A 21,871-nucleotide genomic window follows, 5' to 3' on the forward strand; every position below is an offset into this window, starting at 1 on the left:
CTCTCTCTCTCTCTCTCTCTCTCACAGACATACACACACACAGTGTCACTAGAGACGCATACCATTCAGTGAACTCAATATTCAGAATTGCTTATTAGCTCTGTGTCAAAATGGTTGTGTATTTCAGACTATAGGTCCAGAGTGGCATGCTTTCTATTTATTAAATTATTTTAATTTATTTTGTGGTCAGTTGCTGTGGGGTTTAGCTTTCATTTAGTCATTCTCATTCATTTGGTAAAAGCTGTGTTTTCTCTGTGTTATGGCATTCTCCTATAAACCTGCTGTAGACCTTAACGTGATGTCAAATACAGGATTAATAGAACACAGAATTCCCATAGTTATGACTAAATTATATTCTATTCTGAATATGCACAGATCATTATCACCTCCTGTCTTAGCATTTAAAGCACAGTAATCTGTAATAGGCCTTCATTTGCGGTGCAAATATGGCTGCATATTGCTGTATCCAGCACACTGGCAAATCACAAATAGTCAGCTTAGCTACCGTGCCAGAATGTCGTGGGAAGGAGACGTTGCAAAGCCATATGCTCCATGCACACTCTCATCGTGGTACTGTCATGGAATAGCTAATATTCCTGCTATTATTATCAGCATCTATCTAACAACCCAACCCCTGCACACACACACACACTCTCACACACACACACACATCCATCTTTGGCAGCAGTCAGCCCCCCTCCCCCTGCCCCCATCTCTTCGGAGTGCCATGTAGGGTAGTGATGTGCCCGGGTGCCAGTGGGCAGGAATGCACACTCGGCCTGACAGGAAGATCCCGGCCACCTCTGGTCAGCCCACGCTGCTGCCGCATTCAGCTCGCTCTCTTTCTTTCTCTCTTTCTTTTTCTCTCTCTATCTCTCTATCTCTCTCTCTCTCTCTCTCTATCTCTCTATCTCTCTATCTCTCTCTCTCTCTCTAGCTGTTCCTATGTATCTCTCTCTCTCAAGCTCTCTATTTGTCTATCTCACCTTTTCCCTTTGTCAAATTCTATCTGTGTATCTCTCTCTCTCTCTCTCTCTCTCTAGCTGTTCCTATGTATCTCTCTCTCTCTCAAGCTCTCTATTTGTCTATCTCACCTTTTCCCTTTGTCAAATTCTATCTGTGTATCTATCTCTCTCTCTCTCCTCTGATTTACTCTGTGGTTTCCTCCCATGTTTGTATTTTCCTCTGCTCTCTGCCTCGGTCTCTTTCTCTTCTGTATCATTTTCTTGTTTCTTTCCTCTTGTTTTTTTATTTCTTTTATTTGTTTGTGGTCTATCAGCCTCCATTGGATAAGCCTTGCTGATTCGCTCGCATCGCTATCATGCTGTGCTAGACATGGCTTAATTCCGATCACTGGCTATGATACGGGGCTTCGCCGCTAGCTCAGGGATGGGAGCAAGGAAGAAAAAGACAGGAGAGAGAGATAGAGAGAGAGAGGGAAAGAAGGGGAGGTGAACTGGGGACAGCCCTATATTTTCGACGATGCAGAGAGCCTGGACTGCTGGTTGCCGCAATTTCTCCACCCCCCCACCCCCCACCCCTCGAGCACAACATTTCAATCAGACAGCAGGATCGTGATCGGTCGATTGTGAGCGTGCGTGTGTGTGTGAGGGTATGCACATGGTCTGTGTGTGTATGTGTGTGTGAGAGAGAAGGAGGAAGCGCATTTTTTGCTGCTGGAATTTGACAGGCCAAAAGCAATGGGAGGCGCGGTGACAGCCCCTCTGAGTTAATGGGGATCCTCCGCTATGCATCTGCATGCTGCTGGGCTGTCTGGCCTGATGTATGCAGCTCCGCATTGAATTTCCCCTTTACACACTCCTGTTCCCATTCCCTCTCCCCGTGCTTACCAAAATATCCACTCAGATAACTAACCCCAATATCACTGATGCAACGCAACGCACGCTCTGTTTTGTAACCTGAAATTCGGTGTGTGTGTGTATGCTAGTGTGAGAGAGAAAGAAAGAGAGTGTGTGTGTGTGTGAGAGAGAGCGTGTGAGAGAGCGTGTGAGAGCGAGGACAGAGTGTGTGTGTGGCAGAAAGAGAGAGAAATTTAATGGGCCTTGGCCTCCATTCAGTCCTGTGTTGATAAGTGTATGTTGGAGCCTCATTCTCTCAATAATGCATGTGCTCATAGTGAATATTTAATGGCTGCCTGAATCCACTTGTCACTACAGAGAGATGGAAGGAGAGAGAGGGGGGGTGAGGAAAGGAGGGTGGGATGGTGGGTGGATGGTAGAGAAAGAGAGAGAGGGGGGATGGGGTGGGTGAAATTTAATCTTCTTGCCTTTTAGTGCTTTCCTCGGAGGGCTTCAGCATTCTCAGAGCAATTCTCAGCAATATTCATTTAGCACGCGAACACGCTCTCCTTTACTCTCCTCTCCTCTCCTCTCCTCCTCCTCTCCTCCTCCTCCTCTCCTCTCCTCCTCTCCTCTGCCATGTCTTCCTCTGTGTAATCATTAAAAATGACACACAGATCAGCTGAAACACATCTCTCCTCTCCTCCGTTCCTCTCCTCCTTCTTCTGGTAACCATTGTTTTGGTATGTGTTCTCCTCTCTGGCTCATTTTATCCTCATGGTAGATGTTAGTTTATGTAGCTTTGGCGGTTGGCGTATGTGCAGGGCTGTACTTTTTATTTTATTTATTTTAATCTGCATTTGTTCAATCGTTCTGACTTCATTTCCCTCTTTATTTCACACTCTGTCCTCCCTGTGATTCTGCTGAACAAGACTTAAACCTCGTGGAGTTGGGCCAGGAAGTCATTTAACGTCCATGCTCTCTTCTCTTCTCCCTCTCTATCTCTCTCTCTCTCCCCCCCCCCCCTCTCTCTCTCTCTCTCTCTCTCTGTCTTTCCCATGATGCTTTGCAGGGCTCTCAGGACTCCATGGCGGCTCAGGAGGGGCTGGTGCCCCCGCCGTTCTCCGCCTTCCCTCCTCCTCCGCCTCCGCCGCCTCAGAACGGTCTGCCGCTGGAGTACGCCGGCGGCCTCTACCCTGCCGCCGCCCAGGGCCAAGTGGACGCCACGGGCGGCATCAGCAACCCCGTCAGCGCCGCCAACAGCCTCGGCGCCCAGGTGAGCCAAGCGCTCCCTTCTGTGTGTGTGTGTGTGTGTGTGTGCGCACATGCACTTGAAGTTTGTTTATGTTTGCACTGTTGATGTTTGCATTTTAAACAGACATCCATGGAAACCCTTTTCCCAAGTCCCCAGGTTTGTGTGCGTATGTATGTGTGTGAAACACAGACCTTACCCTGTGTGCGTGTGTATGTGTGTGTGTGTGTGTGTGTGTGTGTGTGTGTGTGTGTGTGTGTGAGTGCTTGTGTACACATATATACATTTTGTCTGAGGTCCCAAAACAGATCTGTCCAGTTCCTAGGTTGGCCTTTGGGCCATTGGGGGGTGGTTGTGCCCAATTGTGTACAGTTAGCAGCGTTTAGTGAGTAGCTGTGTGGGCGCAGACAGCAGGTGTGAAGAAGCCCTGCGGAGAGGTGACTTTGTGTTATTTTTTTGAGAGATGCTGTGGTGTTACACTCTCAGAGGAGCAGCAATCTCTCACCTCTCCACAAATGAAATAAGACCGTGAACTACATAACAAATACGCCTCATATCTCTCTCACTCTCTTTTTCTCTTTCTCTCTGTCCTTCTGCCTTCTCTCTCTTTTTCTCTATTTCACTCTCTTTCTGTCCTTCTGCCTTCTCTCTCTCTTTCTCTATTTCACTCTCTCTTTCTGTCCTTCTGCCTTCTCTCTTTCTCTCTCCCTGTCTTTCCATCTTTTTCACTCTGTCTCTCAGCAGTCAGATGGGTCTCCTCAGACTGACGGTCACTGTGGCTCAGTGTCGGGGTCTGGGGTCACCTGCGCTGAGGACCACTCGGATAAGGCGACCCCGAAGCGCTTGCACGTCTCCAACATTCCCTTCCGCTTCCGGGACCCGGACCTACGGCAGATGTTCGGGGTGCGTGTGTCTCAGAGGCTCCTCAGTCGCCGGAAGACTGGTGGTGCTTTTTAGGAAGAACAAAAAAAAAAAAACCTCTGATCTTAATTAAGAAAGATGGGATTCAAGTGAAGGCCCATAATAGAGATATTGGGATGAGGCTAAAAATATTGCTGATAATCTAGGTGAACACTTCCTGGAAGTGCTGTAGTGCTTGCAAACACTGCCCCCTTGTGTCTAGAAGTGTAATTGTATGAAACAGTATATTGTATCTAAATGTGCCAAGCTAAGCTGTAGTGTACATGATTTATATTCCGGACAGTGTCTTCTGATAGTAAATAGCTACCTGTGGTACAGTGCTAATTGCTGAATTTGCGGTTTTGAAGGTGTTGCTAAGTAAGCCTTTTTTTGTTCTCTTTCAGCAATTTGGGAAAATCCTTGATGTAGAGATCATTTTCAATGAGAGAGGATCGAAGGTAGGTGCCTTTCAGAGTAATGGCTGGGCCTCCGTGTGTTTCAGATGTGCATGGTTGCTATATAGATGCTGTCGTAGTCAGGGAAAGATTGAGAACATCCCACGCAGAGATATCTACAGGGAGGTGCAGTGCATTTGTGAAGAAATCTGACCCCTCACGCCTACACACACCATCTCTTTGTCTTACACGTTTATGCTCACTCACACACTCATGTACACACACATGCATACACACACACGTACACACACATGCATACACACACATGCATACACACACACGTACACACACATGCATACACACACATACACCAAATGTAAAATGCACCATGAACGCTTATTTGTGCTGACCCACCTGCACATGTTACTACACACACACACACACACACACACACTAGTCAGTCAAACACAAACAGTCGGAGGTCAGGCGGGCAAGTCCACTGCAGCACAAAGATGGACTGTTTTTGCTGCAGTTTCTCAAGAGCTCTCTTGCGCACATGCTCTAGCTCTCCCTCTACCTCCCCCTTCTCTCTCTCTATCCCTCTCTCTCTCCTTCCTTCCCTCTATCCACCTCCCCCTCTCCTCTCGCTCTCTCCCCCTCTCATATCTCTCTCTCTCCCTCTCCCCCCCTCTATCTCTCTCTCTCTCTCTCTCTCTCTCTCTCTCTCTCCACTCCCCCTCCCTCTCTCATCCCCCTCTCTCGCCTGGAGCCTGTGAGTGAATCAATGCTGCAGAGCTGAGCTGTGCTCCAGCTGCTTAGTGGCGGCACATCCTCTCTGATGGACGGCCCAGCCGCCCGGAGCAGAGGTGCTGCCACAGCAAGATCCGCCAGAGACACCCCCCCCCCCCCCCCCAAACCTCCTCAACCTTCTCTGCCGCAACCAGCAAACAACAACAATAAACAAGACAACAAGATGGCAAATGCAGCTGCGGTGTGTCTGTGTGCAGTGCCGTTGGACTGGTAGAAGCTACGCTACGTAGAATGCTAACACAGAGAGTGCCCATTAGGTCATAACCAGGGGGAGATTTAGTTTAGCTTCATAAAAGCATCAGGATGTGTTGGACAAATAGTTATAGGTCATAAGTCATTCCTACTGTTGGTTATTGTGCACGGTCATGTCAAATGTTGGATCATGCGTCCAATCTAAAATATTGTTCACCTCCTTCATTTCTTTGTCGTCCATCTTCTGGCCTCTTAGGGCTTCGGCTTTGTGACGTTCGAGACCAGCGCCGACGCAGAGAGAGCCCGCGAGAAGCTGCACGGCACCATCGTGGAGGGACGCAAGATCGAGGTGAAGCACACGCCCCTTCCCCAGCTCCCCTCACTCTCCCTGGCATCCATCTTTTTGTGTGCCTTCTCTCCCACCCACCATCCCCAGTTGCATCATGGGACACCACGGCCACGCTATTGGAGTGTTTGTGTGTGTGTGTGTATGTGTGTGGGGGGAGGTATGGGGTGGGCTTGTTTGGTGTGGTGTGTATGTGCCTTGATTTCTCTTTGATTGCCTTTTGGCCTTTTCATTTCTCTTTCATTTTTCTTTTTCTCTTGGATTTTGAATTCTGGAATTCTTGTTGTGCTGCATTTCAAATCAATCGCATGCGTCCGACTCCGAGTCCACCTGTGTGACGGACTGTAGGGGATCTCCTCACTGGATCCATTACCCCTCCCCCACCCCTCTTGAGAATGCGTTTTCTTCGTCGTTGCCAGAGGTCCGTGTTGGCTATGGGGAGCATGTTTGATTGGTTCGTGGGGGTTTGGACTGGGTATCCTGGCTGATGGCTGTGCTTCTGTTGTATTGGTGTGGCTGCTCTTCAAAGTCCTCAGGCATGCCGGTCGGATATGGCCTTCCCTACCTCCACTCTCTTGAGCAGCCTGGTCTTCGCCCCTCCCCCCTCCTCCCCTTCTTCTGCTTGGATCTGTGGGGATGGTAGTCTAGCACTCTCCATGTGAAGACTTTCTCTTTTTTTGTGCCACTACTCTCTCTCTCTCTCTCTCTCTCTCTCTCTCTCTCTCTCTCTCTCTCTCTCTGTCAAGTAACAGCAACCATTATGTCATGTCTCTGCTATGTTAACTGGCAATGTCTCATTCCACCTCACCCCACACTTCAAAACAACCAAACAAAGAGTCAAACCATTTAAAAAGCCTTATTATTACCCAAGCAGAAATCATAATCAACATAAGCACAACATCTGTTGTGTGAGCCATTGACATTTCAAAAGCTAGATTTTTATTCATTAGCCACAAGGTTTTTTTGGTGCACTATGACGATGCCTGCATGGAAGACCTAGCCTTCACAAGCTGCCTGTTTAGTCTCTCTCTCTCTGTGTGTGTGTGTGTGTGTGTGTGTGTGTGTGTGTGTGTGTGTGTGTGTTTCTCCGATACAGCTCTGTTCAGTCTTTTGTTGTGACAACTAGGGCATGGGGTCTTGCACTGGTTGGCGTGAGAGCTCTCTGCATGCACCTGTGGGGGGCTGAAAGTGAGCTCTGCCTGGTCAATAGCCACCTATTGGCTTATGCAGATTGCACCTGTCACCCTGAACGGATGGGGCGCGAGTGACGTGGCTGCGTCTCTCTCTCTCTCTCTCTCTCTCTCTCTCTCTCTCTCTCTCTCTCTCTCTCTCTCTCTCTCTCTCTCTCTCTCTTTGTGCTCTTGTTTGCCAGTGCCGCCACTGAAATTACCGCAGTGCGATCTCTCACCTGTCTGTGTTGGGGAGATAGGAGGTCTGCTGGAGATTTGCATGGGGGAGGGGGGGATGAAGAGATTAAGTGTGTGTAAAAGAGCATGTTGTGTGTGTGTGTGTGTGTGTGTGTGTGTGTGTAAAAGAGCATGTGTGTGTGTGTGTGTGTAAAAGAGCGTGTGTGTGTGTGTGTGTGTAAAAGAGCGTGTGTGTGTGTGTGTGTGTGTGTGTGTGTGTGTGTGTGTATGTGTATGTGTGTGTGTTTGCATGCATGTTTGATTGGAGGAAGAGCGATATGGAGGATAAGCGGGACTCAGATGAGCTGTCAATCCATCTTGTCCAATGATGTGATTCTTCACACGCTGAGTAATCAGTTTGGTTTGTTTGTGTTTGTTTGTTTTTTGTTCTTGTTTTGCTTTGCATCCCACTGGGCATCTGTCAGTAGGCTGCATGGGGTTTACCGCAATCTGATCCACTCCAACTGCTACAGTTGTTTCGGGCGGTATGCCTAGCATGGACATCTGTTTGTGCGAGAGCCTTTTTCCATTTGGAATGCTCGGTTATACCAGATCATTTAGCCGTTCTACAAAACCGTGTTCCGCTCTTGCTCGCCGTTTCTGTTTGCATGGCTCATGGGTGAGGTTTTCTACTTTAAAAAATTTGTCATCACCCCTTGGTGTGTGTGTGTGTGTGTGTGTGTGTGTGTGTGTGTGTGTGTGTGTGTGCGCGCACGTCTAATTTGTCACCTTGGCTTATTCACATCTTGACAAGGTTAAGAAAAGCGAGGTCAAACTGAGAGAGAAGCGACAGACCCAAACGCTCCTTCCAACTGGCTGCGCGCTGCTCTCGTCCCAGTGACTGAGAGATCGTTATCAGTTTATCAGATGATAAAGGATGCAGAGCCTGCCAGAAGAAGCCGTCAGATCATTTGGGCTCTTTGCTGATGCAATGGCATGAATGATGAAGATAAATGTTTACTTCTGGCGACTGCTGCTGTCTGGAGGGAGAGAGAGAGGAGGCTGGGGAAGGGGGGGGGGGGTATGGAGACCAGAAATGTGTCCCTAGTTCTCACTCTTTCTCTTTTCATATTCTCTGTTTCCTCCTTTTGCCCCCTCTGTAGTGTCACACATGGTTACTCTTCTCTCTCGGCTACTCATCATGCTAGTCTTCCTTTTTTACCTTTTTGCGCTCTCTCTCTCTCTCTCTCTCTCTCTCTCTCTCTCTCTCTCTCTCTCTCTCTCTCTCTTCTGTTCAACATCACCACTCCGTTTCTTCTCTCATTTATAAGATCTGTCCAATTCATACCCCCACCCCCTGTCTCTCTCTCTCTCTCTCTCTCTCTCCCTCCCTCCACCCCCCCTCTCTCCCTCATCCACTCTCCCTCGTTCTCTCTTATCATTTAATAAGCTTTATGGAAACGGTCGTGGATATTTTCTACTGTTAAATATTTAATGGCTTCTGGGGCCCCGTTCACAGTCTGACCGGCCACGTGACTGGAGCGCCCGCCCCGTCGTTAGGGGGGCGTGGACACGGACACAGACGCGCGGGCACGGGCCAGATTAGCTCCAGATTCTCTCGACATCTCGCTCTTTAAATGGAGTGTGGCCGACGGAATGCATCATCTGCACGACATTTTTGGCTCGTCGCTTCTCCAACATGATTAAATTATAGAGCGCGTTGCCGCGTCAGATAGCGCTACAAATTTTGCAAACTACAGATGGGCGTGACGTAAGAAGAGCCTGTTTCTGTGCTGCTGCCATTGGCCTGTTCTTGTACATGACTATTTGAACACGGGCCTAACACTCCCAATAAAAATAATTTGTAAACTATATCTCCTAAATACACCTTCTCCCATTCCCCATTTATTTTTGATTCACTTTCCATTTAGTTCCTGGGTTTAATTTGTCATTACCTGATGTTTGTGTGTCTGTATTTAATTATCTCATTTATTTTGTCTATTTTGTCCATGTGGTTATATTTCTTTCCTGTTTTTCCCTGACAAATTTTGTGTGTTGTTGTTGTCAGTCTCCACGGTTACTGCTCGCGTGTCGTCACGCCGTGTCCTGGGGGTGATGGTAAGTTGTGTATGTACGTACGGTCGTGCCTCTGAATGACCTCTCCCTGACCCCAACCACCCAAATCTTCTACACTAAAAACTACACAGAAACAGAACCCCCCCCCTCCACCCCTCCCCCCCCTCCAGCCTTGCCCCCTTGAAACAACTGTGTGTTTCGTAGATGTTAGCATGGCTCTGCTACAAAAAAAAAAAAAAAAAAAAACAGCGGTCAGAACTAGCATGGTTGTGTGTGCGGGCAAACTAGTGTCGGAACTCCTTTTGTTGTGTGATGCTCAGCGGGACATCCATGTGGCCGTCTGTCCACCCATCTACCCATACTTGTTTTGCATGTCACATCGGCTTTCAGTGGTAGCCTAGCGGAGTGCAGGATGGATGGCAATGTGTGACTAATTCATCAGCGCTAACTCCTGCTCAGGTGGACGTGGAGTGGACAGTCCGGGCTGTGGCTTGTTGTCGCTGATGCTGTGTTCTTTTTCTTCACTTTAACTACCCCAAAGACCGCAGCAAGGGTCATCTTTTTTCTTCACTTAACTGCCCCAAAGACCGCAGCAAGGGCCCATAACAGGGGTCATCTCACACCTAAAGTAGCCTCTTGCACCACATGTGTGGATCACTGCCTATGCCTAAGACGGTAAAATCTCCGCCTCAGAACAGCCCCATGGTGTGTGTGGAGTTCATCTCATTTGACACCCTGCGAGCTGGTGCCAGCCGACTCCACCACACACACACACACACACACTCAATTCACACCTCCCGCCCTGGCATATGTCACTCAGTTGACAGCAAAGCAATGGCGTGTGTGTGTGTGTGTGGGGGGGGATCTTTATTAAATTACCAGTGGCACACCAGTGGCACATCGCTGACAAAGACATGACACCACCACATTCACACACACACACACACACACACACACACGCGCACACGCGCACCCACCCACGCACTCCCACATTAGATTGCCACCAACCGCCCCCTCTATCTCTCCCTCTCATTATCATTAACACATAATCATCTCACACTCACTTCCTTACCCCTCCCCCCCCCCCCCTTCCATTCTCTTCCTCCATTCGTCTTTTCTCTGTGTCCTCCACCCATCGTGTCCTCTGTAATGGCTGTAACCATCATTACGCTCATTGCTGTCTCAGCAAGGCGCATCTCTGCTGCCCATTTGTCCCCCACCCCCAACCCCAACCCCCCCGCTGCTTGTCAAGGCAAACAGATGAGTGCTTGTCAAGATGATGGCCATGATGGCGCTGGTGGTGCTGCTGCTGGTGGTGCTGATGATGATGATGTCAGTGTGGTCCACAAAAATCTCCCCTCCATTTTTTTCCTCCTCCTTCCCCCGAATTTGGAAACCGCTCTGGATGTGAGAGAGCTGGCTGCCTAACCACTACAATGGCTGCGTTTCCTTTTACATCCGTTTTTGAATGTGTGTGTGTGTGTGTTTAAGGCGAGGGGTACTGTTTGCATAACAGTTCGTGGTGTATGTTTGTGTGTGTGTTTTGTGCGTGTGTGTAGTTGCAGTAAAATTGCCTGGCAGCGTGTGTGTGTCCTTGATTTGATTTGTCTTGAGGTGTGACATATGCATTTTCTTCTTCCTTCTCTATCTCTTTATACCCCTCCACTCCTCCTCCTCCTCCTCCTCCTCCTCCTCCTCCACCTCCTCCACTCTCCCACATGCATCAGCCTCCATCTCAGTTCTCCCTCCCAGCCCGTCAAGAAGCTCAAATCTCTCTCTCCTCTCCCGTTCTCTCTCTTCATCCCTCCTTCTCTCCCTCTCTTTTCGTGTGTCACGGTTCGGTGGCCTTGTACATGAAGCGGATTGTGTCAGTGCCTGGTGTTTGCTCCTGGGGATGAAACGTTCACTCTAATTCTCTCTTTTATGTTATCTCTCGTCTCTGCCCATGGTTGCTCCGCATCCAGTGGCATTCTCTCTCTCTCTCTCTCTCTCTCTCTCTCAGGCTCTCTCTCGCCTCTCTCTCTCGCCTCGCTCTCTCTCTCTCTCGCCTCGCTCTCTCTCTTATCTCTTTCTCTCCTGCATCCCCTGCATCCTTTTTCTGGCTCCCACCCTCTGGATGACATGATTTTTTTTCTTTTTCCTTTTTTTTTTCTTGGGGAGGGCTGCCGATTGTTGATTGGCCCAAATGCTGCATCTGATGCTTGCTGATTGGCTGATGTTATGTTTTGTATGTTTTTTTCCCTCCTCACTTTGATCATGTGACGCCCACTTAATTGGCTGTGTGTGATTTCTCTACAGTACTCTGTCCCAGTAGATTATTTTTTTTCTTTACAATCCCGCCGCAGGATAAATGTAGCTCTCCTCTCCTCCTTATCAAAACAGTGAAACGTCTCTCTTTCTGTTTTAGCTTTGGTGTCTAAATGTGAGTGTCTTACAGTAGCTTCAAAGATGATATGACTTTGAAGCTAATTTTAAAAATAAAATACCTAGAACAGAACAGTGTAATACGATTGTCACACTTGATTTTTAATAATTCATGTGAAAAGCCATCTGTTTTTCTTTGAAGAACACAACGTTTCAATGTTTTTATACTTAGACTGTATATATATTTGGTCTGCTGTGTGTGTGTGTGTGTATGTGTGTAGTGAGCTATGTAGCATGTCTTCAGCCTCCTCTTTTTTACTTGTTTTTAGGTGAACAATGCCACTGCCCGTGTGATGACCAACAAGAAGCTGGTCAGCCCCTATGCCAACGGAGAAGCTCTCACAACTCTCCCTTACGGTAAGCTCATCTTTTTTTGGATTACAGTTGAATTATTGGGTTACCGTCCTCACAGATTGATTACATTGAACAATTGCATTTACTGTAATGTCCTTAATGCTCACACTACGTACAGTACGCTTAAACTCAATGACCCCTGAAGTAACCGTGAAGCGTTGTGTGTGTTGTGGCTCTGCAGCAGGCTGGAAGCTGAGTCCCGTGGTGGGGGGCATGTACGCGCCCGAGCTCTACGCCGGCGAGACACTGGGTAGGTTCCAAACTGCAGCCCACCGGACGCCCCCGGACCTCCTGTTCCCCCCCCGCACCGCACCGCACCGAAACGAACCGCGCAGCGGGCGTGCACCCCAAGTGGCTTGAATTGCTGGACTCCAGCCAAGGCCCTCAGAGCGCGGCCAACCCCTGTCCCCCTGTGCCAACTAAAGTCACCCCTTCTCTGCACTGAAATGCACCACAGCCCTGAGTGGCCCTTTCTTTCCTCTGGAACTAAACGCTTTGCTGCTGTGATACATTTTTTAGCAGCTCTCCTTCTGCCAGCCTGTTTCCTCTGACCTTTTCTCTCTCGCTTACGTTTGTACTCGCTGGTTAATCTCTCTCTCACTCTTTTGGGCCTCGGAGCGCAACAAAAAAAAAGAAACAGACACAGCACCTTTAGCAGATATGCTCAGTGATTTGGGCTTGGCAGGGATGGAAATTAGCACCAGCCACCAGCCAAATGCTGGTAAAATATGAAAGCGGTTGATAGATTTCAGACAAAAAGTAATAATTTAATATTGAGTGGCTGGTGAATTTGACCAAAAATCTGCCAGTGGCTGGTATATGTACACATTTTCCTAATTTAATATCCATCCCTTCTTGCCACATGCGTGTACTCATCCGTTCTTTATCTCTTTCTCTCTCGTAGTTCCAGGGTTCCCGTATCCTACGGCGGCGGCGGCCGCAGCGGCAGCAACAACGGCCGCCTCCTTTAGGGGCGCCCACATCCGTGGACGGGGCAGGCCGGTCTACAGCGCGGTGCGGGCAGCCGTACCCCAGCCCGCCATCCAAGCATACCCAGGGTAGGCCATCACCTCCTCAGCCAGAGACACACACACACACAAGCGTATTCTAGACAAAGGCTGCAGTAGGTTACAAAGACCTAGTACCCGGCCAGTCTTCCTCATAAGGGGCTATTATGACTGAAAGCTCCCTTTGCAACCAAGCTGGTGTACTGTTAATTAGTGGATTGAGGACTGTGACAAGATAGATAAACTATTATTTTAAATAAGATACATATTTAAAGTATGCCGGATATGCTGCTGTGTGATGTAGAATGAGAACATGTACACACACACATACACACACACACACACACACACACACACACACACAGAGCAGCCGCTTGGGGATAGCTCCATGAAGCCCTGCATCCGACACCATAAATAAGTAATAAGGTAAAGTAGTGCACTGCTCCAGATAAAAGCATCCTCCAAATTACACTACATGTGCAAACCCAGTAATAGCCTCACAGAGCTATTTAGTCCATATAGTTTCTATGATCTTGTACATGCTGGCAATGCAGTTTGGATGGAAGAAATAGAAGGGAAAAGTCTCCTAGAGAAAGAGCATAGTGCAAACAAGAGAACAGAGAGGGAATGTGGCCGAGAGCAGTGAGCCCTGGGAGCGTGAGCACATGGCTGGCCGGGTGGAGGGGAGGTGGACTCACTGGAAAGTCCACCCTGTCACTAGTCGTTGCAGCCCTACAGCAGCCTTGACAGTGCGCAACACAGACATTGACGTGTGACCTTTAAAACTACAAAGGCTGCATCCTGCATGCGTGATGTCGGTCTGCTTGTGTGGGTATGGTTTGTTACACTTCTGCAGTGTGTGTGTGTGTGTGTGTGTTTACCACACTGATCCAGTAGTGCATGAACAAGAATCATATTGTTCCAATTTTGGCTGAATATTAATCTATAACACTATGAAATGCTATTTCCATACATAATGCCAGTGTATTCTTTTATGCGTTACGTAGAATCAACAATCTCCACGTAAAGATAAATGATACATATTTGGTTAAGAGATGTTTTCAAATGTTCAGCTACAACAATAAGACACACCTGACCTGATGGAAGTGGCATTTTATAACAGTGTGCTGCATGTGTGTGCAATAATCTCCTTCCCTCTTCTCTCTCTCTCTCCCTCCTCTCTCTATCTCTTTCTCCATCACTTTCACTGCCTATGACTTCACCATCCTCTTTTCTTTTTCCTCAAATGTCCACTTGGTGGCACCCTTTCCCCTTTATATTTTATTTTCCCTTCAACTCTCATCCTTCTCACGGTTCCTCTTTCTGTTCATTCTCTTGCCCTGATCTCTTTACACCCCCCCCCACCCCTCATCCTTTGGTCTTGTTTTCTTCGCCTCCCTCGATCTCAGCGTGGTGTATCAGGATGGCTTTTACGGGGCTGCAGACCTCTATGTGAGTATGACCACCCCTCACCCACCTCGGCTTCAATTCTCTCCCACCCCTTCTTTCAGTGTTTTTCAGAATGCTTTGTTTTGAGTGTAAGAGTGTGTGTTTGTGTTTGTGTGTGCGTGTTTGTGGATGTGAGGAGTGTGAAAAGATATTCCATAGAGCAGTCTTAACTGTGTGTGAGGGACCAAGATTTTACATATTTCTTCCTTTGTGATAAGCAATTGATTGGTGTTCAAATATGATGCGAGACTCGTTGTATTTTTCTGTCTCTAAGCACAACTCAAATGCCAAAGTTCACCTCATTATTTTGTACATTTTCATATGGCCGCTGTGCTGTGGCATCTCTGCCTCTCTCAATCAAAGTGAAATCTAGTGCTTTGGTACCATGCAAGACTAGAGAAATGCCAACAGCCTGAATGCATATATCCGTACACATTCTACATGTATAAGTTTGTATGAATGTATATACTGTACGTTAAAGTGTAACTCTGGAGTAAAAAACAACCTAGGGTCTGATTACGGAAGTTCAAACTTTTGATTTAGAGCCAAATTACATTAATTAGTGGCGTTTTGAGCGATATATTTATCACTGAATGGGCTTATAGTGATGCTAACTGGGCAAGGTGCCACGTCTCTATTTTATACCATTAACACTGCTCAAAATATAATTACACTTCTTTGGTAGTAGTGAGGGTTTCTACAGACGAATGGAAGTATTGTAAACTTATAACAAGACCTATATCTGTAGGAAGAAAATCCATGGCTGGTATCGTCAAATCAGCGGGTGCGTTCGATCTTGCAGTGCAGTGCAGTGCAAACGCCACCAATTAACGTAATTTTGCTCTCAATCAAACACTTGAAGTTGTTAACTACCGTAAATAGACCCTAGGTTGCTTTTACTCCGGAGTTAAAAAGTGTCTCATAACTTAACGGCCATGATGACAAATTAGTACTGAGAGAAACTCATTTCGCAATACATAAATATGAATATAAAACAACTTTAGATCAGTTTGTCTTTACAGCCTTTCACACTAAGTGTAAAATTTGGTAATGTCTATAATGTTCAATTATAGTGTGCTTGGACGGTCTCCATAGGCGTAAAAATGGATGAATAATACTGTTGTAGAGCATAATGAAATGTGGGGACTCAACCCCTCCAATGTTCAACTCAAGGTTTAGTCCCTGACTGTCTCTGTGTTTTTGTGTTTGTGTGGTGCATAACTGTGAGATTCCTGTGTGTGTGTTTGTGTATGTGTGTGTGTGAGAGAGAGAGTGAGAGTGTGTAAGTCACCAGTTTCCAGGTTGACGATAGCTGTTTCTGTTCTCTCTGTAGAGTAGTGTTTCAGGAGTCTGTCATTAGTGCCAGTGTGCCACAGGTAGGGTCATTCTGAAAGCCAGTGTGCATCAATCTTTTTATTTGTCTTCAAATATTTACATACGACTCTCGGCCATTTTTTGAGACTGTAATGGCTTCTCTGTTTTGTTGTTTTCTACTAACTCACCACGGTCTGACCTGGACGGAGGTGTGGAAGGGGGAGAAAATTAATCTATTAAAAAAAAAATCAGAGAATAAAATCCCTAATGATTTAAATCCACATAGATTAGCTTACTGCAGGCATTGTTTTCTGACTATCTTTGTTATATTTTGTTTTCAACATTAAATTAAACCCTCTAAACTTGCCAACCCTTTTCTATTAGCAATATCATCACAAATGAGGACTTAACAGTAGTGGCCTTGGTAAATGTCAAAGGGAAATGTCCACATTCAGTATGAATCACTTTGGGCCTGTAGAATTGATAGTACAAGTCATTTGAAGCAGCATTATCATCCAAATGAGCCCTGTTTCTGGTTAGATCTGGTTATCTATTCCTTCAGAGATGGGAAATGTCTCTCATTCTGACCCCTTCCCAGTATCTCCCTGTGTCTGTTACACCTGTGGCATGCTAGCTGGAATCAATGTCAGCATGCAGGCTCACTTATCCCACCCAGTTCTCTTATCCTCCTCTCTCTCCCTCTCTCTTTCGCTCTTCTTTCTCCTCGTCCATCCATCCCCGACTCCCCTCCATCACCTCCCTGTTTTTTCCCTCCCCTCTTCTGTTTATTACATGCCCCTTGTATTTTTTCTTTTTACCCTCTTGTTATTTTACCACACCACCCCCCATATTACTCCCCCTGTACCCCCCCCACCATTCCATTTCTGTCTCTCCCTACCTCCCTCCTCCCTCTCTTCTTTGGCAGGTGTGTGTAGGAATGTTGGGAGTTGATTTAGGCTGGCCATAGGATAGAATGCAGTGGTGTGTGTGATAAGGATTGCCTGTTTTATTTTCATTTACATTTTTTTGTTATGAGGTTTTTGTTTTTTGGGGGATGCATGCCGTCTGTCTCTCTCAGTCAGTCTTTGTCGGTCTGTGTCTGGTTGTGGCTATGTGTGTGTGTGTGTGTGTGTGTGTGTGTGTGTGTGTGTGTATGTGTGTCTCCTCTGAAATGACTCCCCCCTCCTCCTCCTCTCTGTCTTTTCTGTTGATGTGGCACCAGTTAATGACTTGCTCACAATGTTTATTTGTTTGTTTGTTTATTTGTTTGTTTTGTTCTGTACCCGTGCATTGGGGTTGTGGAGGGCGATGACACAAAGCGATGCCCTCTTTTTTTTAACTGTATTAAGTCACGGTGTGCCTCTCCCTCTGTGGCAAAACCACACGTTCCCTGGTCAGTGAGAATGTGACCCCAAACACGCACGTGTGATGCGCAGTTTAGCGAGTGTGCTGCTAGCCTTGTTGCCACAGAGGAAGAGACAGATGAGAGTTCTCCGCTATGTTCTCTGAATGATTTTGCATCAGACTGTACATTACTGCCTGTTACCCGCTACTGTATAGCAAATCATTTTTTCTTTTTTGGTCTTTATTTTTCTTTTATTTTTTGCTCGGTGTCCTGACAAAAGAGGCTTGTTAGGCTACAGTTTCATTCCAAAGGAAGCAGTACAACAAATCCTTAACCCTCTTTCTCTCTCCCTCCTTCTGTGTCCCTCCCTCTCTCTCCGTCCGGGTGTCTTCCTGTAGGGTGGCTACGCAGCGTATCGATACGCTCAGCCGGCGGCCGCCGTAGCCGCTGGGCCCACAGCTGCTGCAGCAGCTGCTGCTGCTTACAGTGATGGGTAAGGATTAGCATCAATGCTAATGCTACATAGCAGTTTTCCCTGGTTTGGAAAGGCCTGTTGTATGTATATATGTATGTATGTATGTATGTCAATGTGTATGCCTCAGTCTCACAGTACGTGAACTGTGTTTTAATGTGATAGGTCAGCATGAATGAAGAGAACTATCCTTTCATTTATCAGAAATGAAGGAAAAACAAGTGTAGTAGGCTACTTGCCGATTACTAGCCTGTTTGCCTGTGCCACCCAAGTGTTTGAAATTCATAGGAGTTATGGCTTAATTTGAAATAGCAGGTCCTTTCTCGTAATAGTATCACTTTCTATGTTCTTTGTATTCAGTTATGTTCGAGTTTAGTGGCACCTGCCAGCATGTGTTGATGCTGTGAAAAACTAATTGGCACCCTGTCCAAGTCTCCAGAGGGCCTGAGTAGAATGAAGCACTGCCTGCTCATCCTGTGCCATCCCTGATCACACAACCACGAAGGCCTCTCCATCCAATTCATACTGGACATCTTCTCATATGGCATGATATCTGAATGCCATAGAATAGCTGAGCAACAGGAATATATTAGGGAAATGACTCAGCCTATGTCATGTTAATTCCTCCTCAAAGTACAAACACTGTCCCTTTACCTGTTCACTCATGTAAGCTGCTGACTGTAGAGATGGCCATGCACAACTAATCTCCTTTCCTCGACTTTCCCTTGTAGCAGAGGGCAAATCGTAGATCATATGTTCCATCATGTGTAGTGTAATGGCTTTGACGTGACTCAGTGTTAATGTGCGGCCTGACTCTTGTCTCCATAGCTACGGGCGGGTGTACACTGCTGACCCCTACCATGCGGCCCTCACCCCGGCCGCCGCCGCGGCGTACGGAGTCGGAGCAATGGTAAGAGTCTGGTCCTGTTCTTTTACAAGTCAACGCATGGTTGACAAAGTCAGCTTGAGAGGACATTGAGTTTTATTTTTTAAATGCTTCTACAATGTCAGAATTACATCAATAATTGATGATCATGTACCGTTTATAATCCATAAATGTTTTGAGAGAACCTGATAGAAAAACTCATGTATTTGTTTTGATCTTTTCTTTACAGGCTACGTTGTACAGAGGTGGATACAGTCGATTTTCTCCATATTGATAATGCCTTTCCTGGAACATGTCCCCCTCCCCCTCCTATTTGGATACTCTTTAACTGATTTGAAAGAGCTCCCCCTGCAACTGTGGAGTGCAATTGCATCTCTCTCTGTGGTCTTGGTAGGATTCATACTATATCAGATGCACATACTCTTGGTACAACAGTATATATTCAGTAAGGAAAGCAGTCGTGTGAACACAATGCAAGTTTATTTCCATATTGAAAACAGTTAACCACCAATTTAATTTGAACAAAAAAAAAGAAATAAGAAGAAAAAAAAACATGGCTGTCTTGATAAATGCACGGCTCCAAGCTCAGAACAATTATTCCTTTGTATGACTCGTATCTCTGCACCAACGCATGCAGTTATGGCCTCAAATTCTTCCAGTTTTCCAATGAACTGTGTTTTTGCACACAAAACATAAAAAAATGGACTTTCACCATTGGCGAAACCCTGTGCGGAAGGGTCAAGGACTCAGACGGGCGGTCGGCCTTGTGTCGCGTGTCCGTCGCCACGACACCACTTCCAACTCACAGGCCACCTGGGCTTCCATGGACAGCGAGGGGGAGGGATAAGGAGAGGGTGAGAGGGGCACAGTGTCGATCAGCTGGGCATGTCGGGGAGGCGCGAGCACAAAAATGACGACACTAAAAAAGATGCCACAGCGAACCGTTGGAGGACTTGAAAACCCTTTGATTTCATTTTGGCGCCAGAGGGCGACGGCTCGCTCACAGTTTGTTACAGGCCTCGAGGAAATGTCGCATAGAGTGCTAGAGGTTTTCTTTGTTCACATGTACACTCTTTGAGTTACTTCGAGTTGCTATAAAACAAATTATGTTGTACATTTACCTCAAATTTTGTGGTCTCTTGAAATGCAAACCTTTAAAACCGAATAGATATCATATGCAAAGACACTAGATTAGAGAAAAATAGTGTTATTATAATTATTATTATTATCATTATTATTATTATTATTATGGGTCTAATTATTCTTATCGTTACCCCTTTTAAAGATGAAATTAATCTAGTTACATAGATAAAATGTTCTTTAAAATAATTTAATGGAGAGGATGGTGAGCTCCCTGTGTTGAGGAAGAGAGAAGCCTTGTAAGCCATAACTGTATTTCTCCCTGCTTGTACAGTTATGTTTTCTTGTTGTTAATCAGGTTATCCCTCTAGAAAATTTAGCCTGTTTTTTGAGAATGCACAGTTATTAAATTATGCAGTTTTACATAAAACTATTTTTTCTTAGCCAGAATGCATTACCTTGAGCATTCTTCCCTCCCCAATTTTAACAGTAGTTTAGACAATTATGTATGCAAGTAGCTGCCAACATTAATTGAGAGAAAGTAACTATGATATCCTATTTAAAATATGAAAAGAAAATGATTCATTGTTTTTATATCTATATCCTGAATGTTGAATGCTTTTGTTTTGTTTTTGGTTCCAAAGATTTGTCAAAAGCACATTTGCAGTCCGTTGTCTTCAGTATAAAGCAGCCTTGGTATTGTTGATATTAAGATCCTCCGTTTCCTACCTGCTTGTTTTCTTAATGCATCAGTAGAATGGACAAATCATCCAAACGCTTGCACTCCTATTCTCCTCTGTTCTCTCTCTCTATCTCTCTCTCTATCTCTCTCTCTCTCTCTCTCTCTCTCTCTCTCTCTCTCTCTCTCTCTCTCTCTGTTATATTCTGTGCAGATGGGGTTCTTATTTTGTAATGCCATCCTTCTTGAAAGGCCTTGTGTTTTGGCCCGGGTCCAGTTAGGAGGAGTGAAGCAGATAAGCTGAGGGGGTTTCTAATGGTGAAGATCCCGTAGTGGTGGTGTCCAGTGGACTGATGCACCTGCTGGTAGTTCTGCTGTTATCACTAAAGTAGGACCTTTTGTGATTTATTGAATTGAGCCATATTTCAATACCTTTCCAAGAGAGTCAAGAGTGTTTTGGTTTTGCTAGCAAATAAATGAACAATACTTTTATATAATCAAGGTTTACAGTAGACATAGGCCTCTGAAGTGAGATATGATGACCAGGGGCTTTGTTAAAGTCCATTTTCGCCAACTTTGAAAAAGGACTCCATTCATTTCATCATAGGAGACTAGGTGTAGAGGAAAAATGTGAAAAATCAATTTGTAACTTATGGGGTTAGATAGTTTATTCCTCTGACGAAACTGTCAACCGGAGTATTTTATAGAGGTCCATTTAAATATGATAGAAGACAATAATTTGATTGCTACACAATGTTTTTGTTTTTCTGCTTAATGGTTTGATGTTTTCCTGAGTTGGGCACTTAGCCACCTGTACTCTTTTTGTCAGTGTTAAAAGGAAAACAATGACAATGTGTCAGTTACTTTTAGGATCCCCATATACTGGTATTTTAAGATGGACCAGTTCCATTTTGTTGTAGGATTTAAAAAGCTAGCCCACTCCTTGAAGCCAATGTGTTAACACATTATCAGTGATGGTACTATGGCAATTTGTACAAGTTAATTCCGTCTTTAACTAAATGGCTGCTGCAGTTGGTTGGCTTGCAATGGTGTGGAAGATTCCGTTATTCTTATATATCCTCATTCTGCACCTTACTGTAATGTTTAGCCATTGGTTGAAAATGCATGTGGCTGTTTTTTCTTTCTTTCTTTCTTTTTAAATATCTCTATTATTTTTTAATTTGAATTCCTCTGTCAACTCCAATACCATTTGTGTTGTTCTTTGTAACTGAATGTCCACATAAACAGTTTTTTATATAGAGAGTTTCGCCTGCTTCTTGTGTTTTCACATAAGCTGCTTTCAGACACAACCTCTGCAGTATATGCGGATCTTTGTCAAACGGAGGTCCGTCCCTCCGGGTGATTCAGATATGATGCTAACATGATGCGGACATTATGTGTGAACTAACGCACATGAACGCAATCTCCGGGTGGTTGAACATGCACATGAACAGAATGTCCGCATGTTCTTCGCTTCGTTCAGACACAAACTCAATTATATAATGTCCATCGGAAATGCTAGGAGGGGAGTAGTGTAAGAGCCGGCTAAGTTCGGAATTCCAAATAGTCTGTTCTGTTGCTCAGATATACGGCCCAACTGCTTGACATCCGCAGAACGTGCAGAGGTCTGAAAGCAGCTCTAGAGACTGTCTGCAGTTTCATAAAGGCATTATTGAAGGTCTTAAGTCATGGTATTACCACCAGGGTTGTTAACTAGTAAGTAGTTTTGCCACCAGGGTTGTTAA

General features: G+C 45.8%; 1 protein-coding gene across 6 annotated transcripts in view; it reads left to right on the forward strand.

The window, feature by feature from the left end:
* Nucleotides 1-21,389, forward strand: part of rbfox2 (RNA binding fox-1 homolog 2) — a 38,462-nt gene extending 17,073 nt beyond the window's left edge. For 3 of the 6 annotated variants that reach the window (XM_076291763.1, XM_076291773.1, XM_076291789.1), the window contains 11 exons: nt 2,872-3,075; nt 3,793-3,954; nt 4,356-4,409; nt 5,605-5,697; nt 11,810-11,897; nt 12,076-12,144; nt 12,799-12,952; nt 14,311-14,353; nt 17,408-17,502; nt 18,310-18,391; nt 18,597-21,389. In XM_076291763.1, the coding sequence (XP_076147878.1) occupies nt 2,872-3,075; nt 3,793-3,954; nt 4,356-4,409; nt 5,605-5,697; nt 11,810-11,897; nt 12,076-12,144; nt 12,799-12,952; nt 14,311-14,353; nt 17,408-17,502; nt 18,310-18,391; nt 18,597-18,641 (1,089 nt within the window). In that variant the 3' untranslated portion in view covers nt 18,642-21,389. Of the gene's footprint in view, nt 1-2,437; nt 2,543-2,871; nt 3,076-3,792; nt 3,955-4,355; nt 4,410-5,604; nt 5,698-11,809; nt 11,898-12,075; nt 12,145-12,798; nt 12,953-14,310; nt 14,354-17,407; nt 17,503-18,309; nt 18,393-18,596 lie in introns of those variants that run through there. The other 3 variants (XM_076291798.1, XM_076291765.1, XM_076291782.1) reach the window with 3 other exon arrangements.
* Nucleotides 21,390-21,871: the final 482 nt, after the last annotated feature.

This window comes from Alosa pseudoharengus, unplaced genomic scaffold (assembly GCF_046254945.1).
Source record: "Alosa pseudoharengus isolate Yale_2024_CS ecotype anadromous, Long Island Sound unplaced genomic scaffold, YU_APseudo_1.1 YU_APseudo_1.1_scf_1, whole genome shotgun sequence".
Classification (NCBI taxonomy): Eukaryota; Metazoa; Chordata; class Actinopteri; order Clupeiformes; family Clupeidae; genus Alosa; species Alosa pseudoharengus.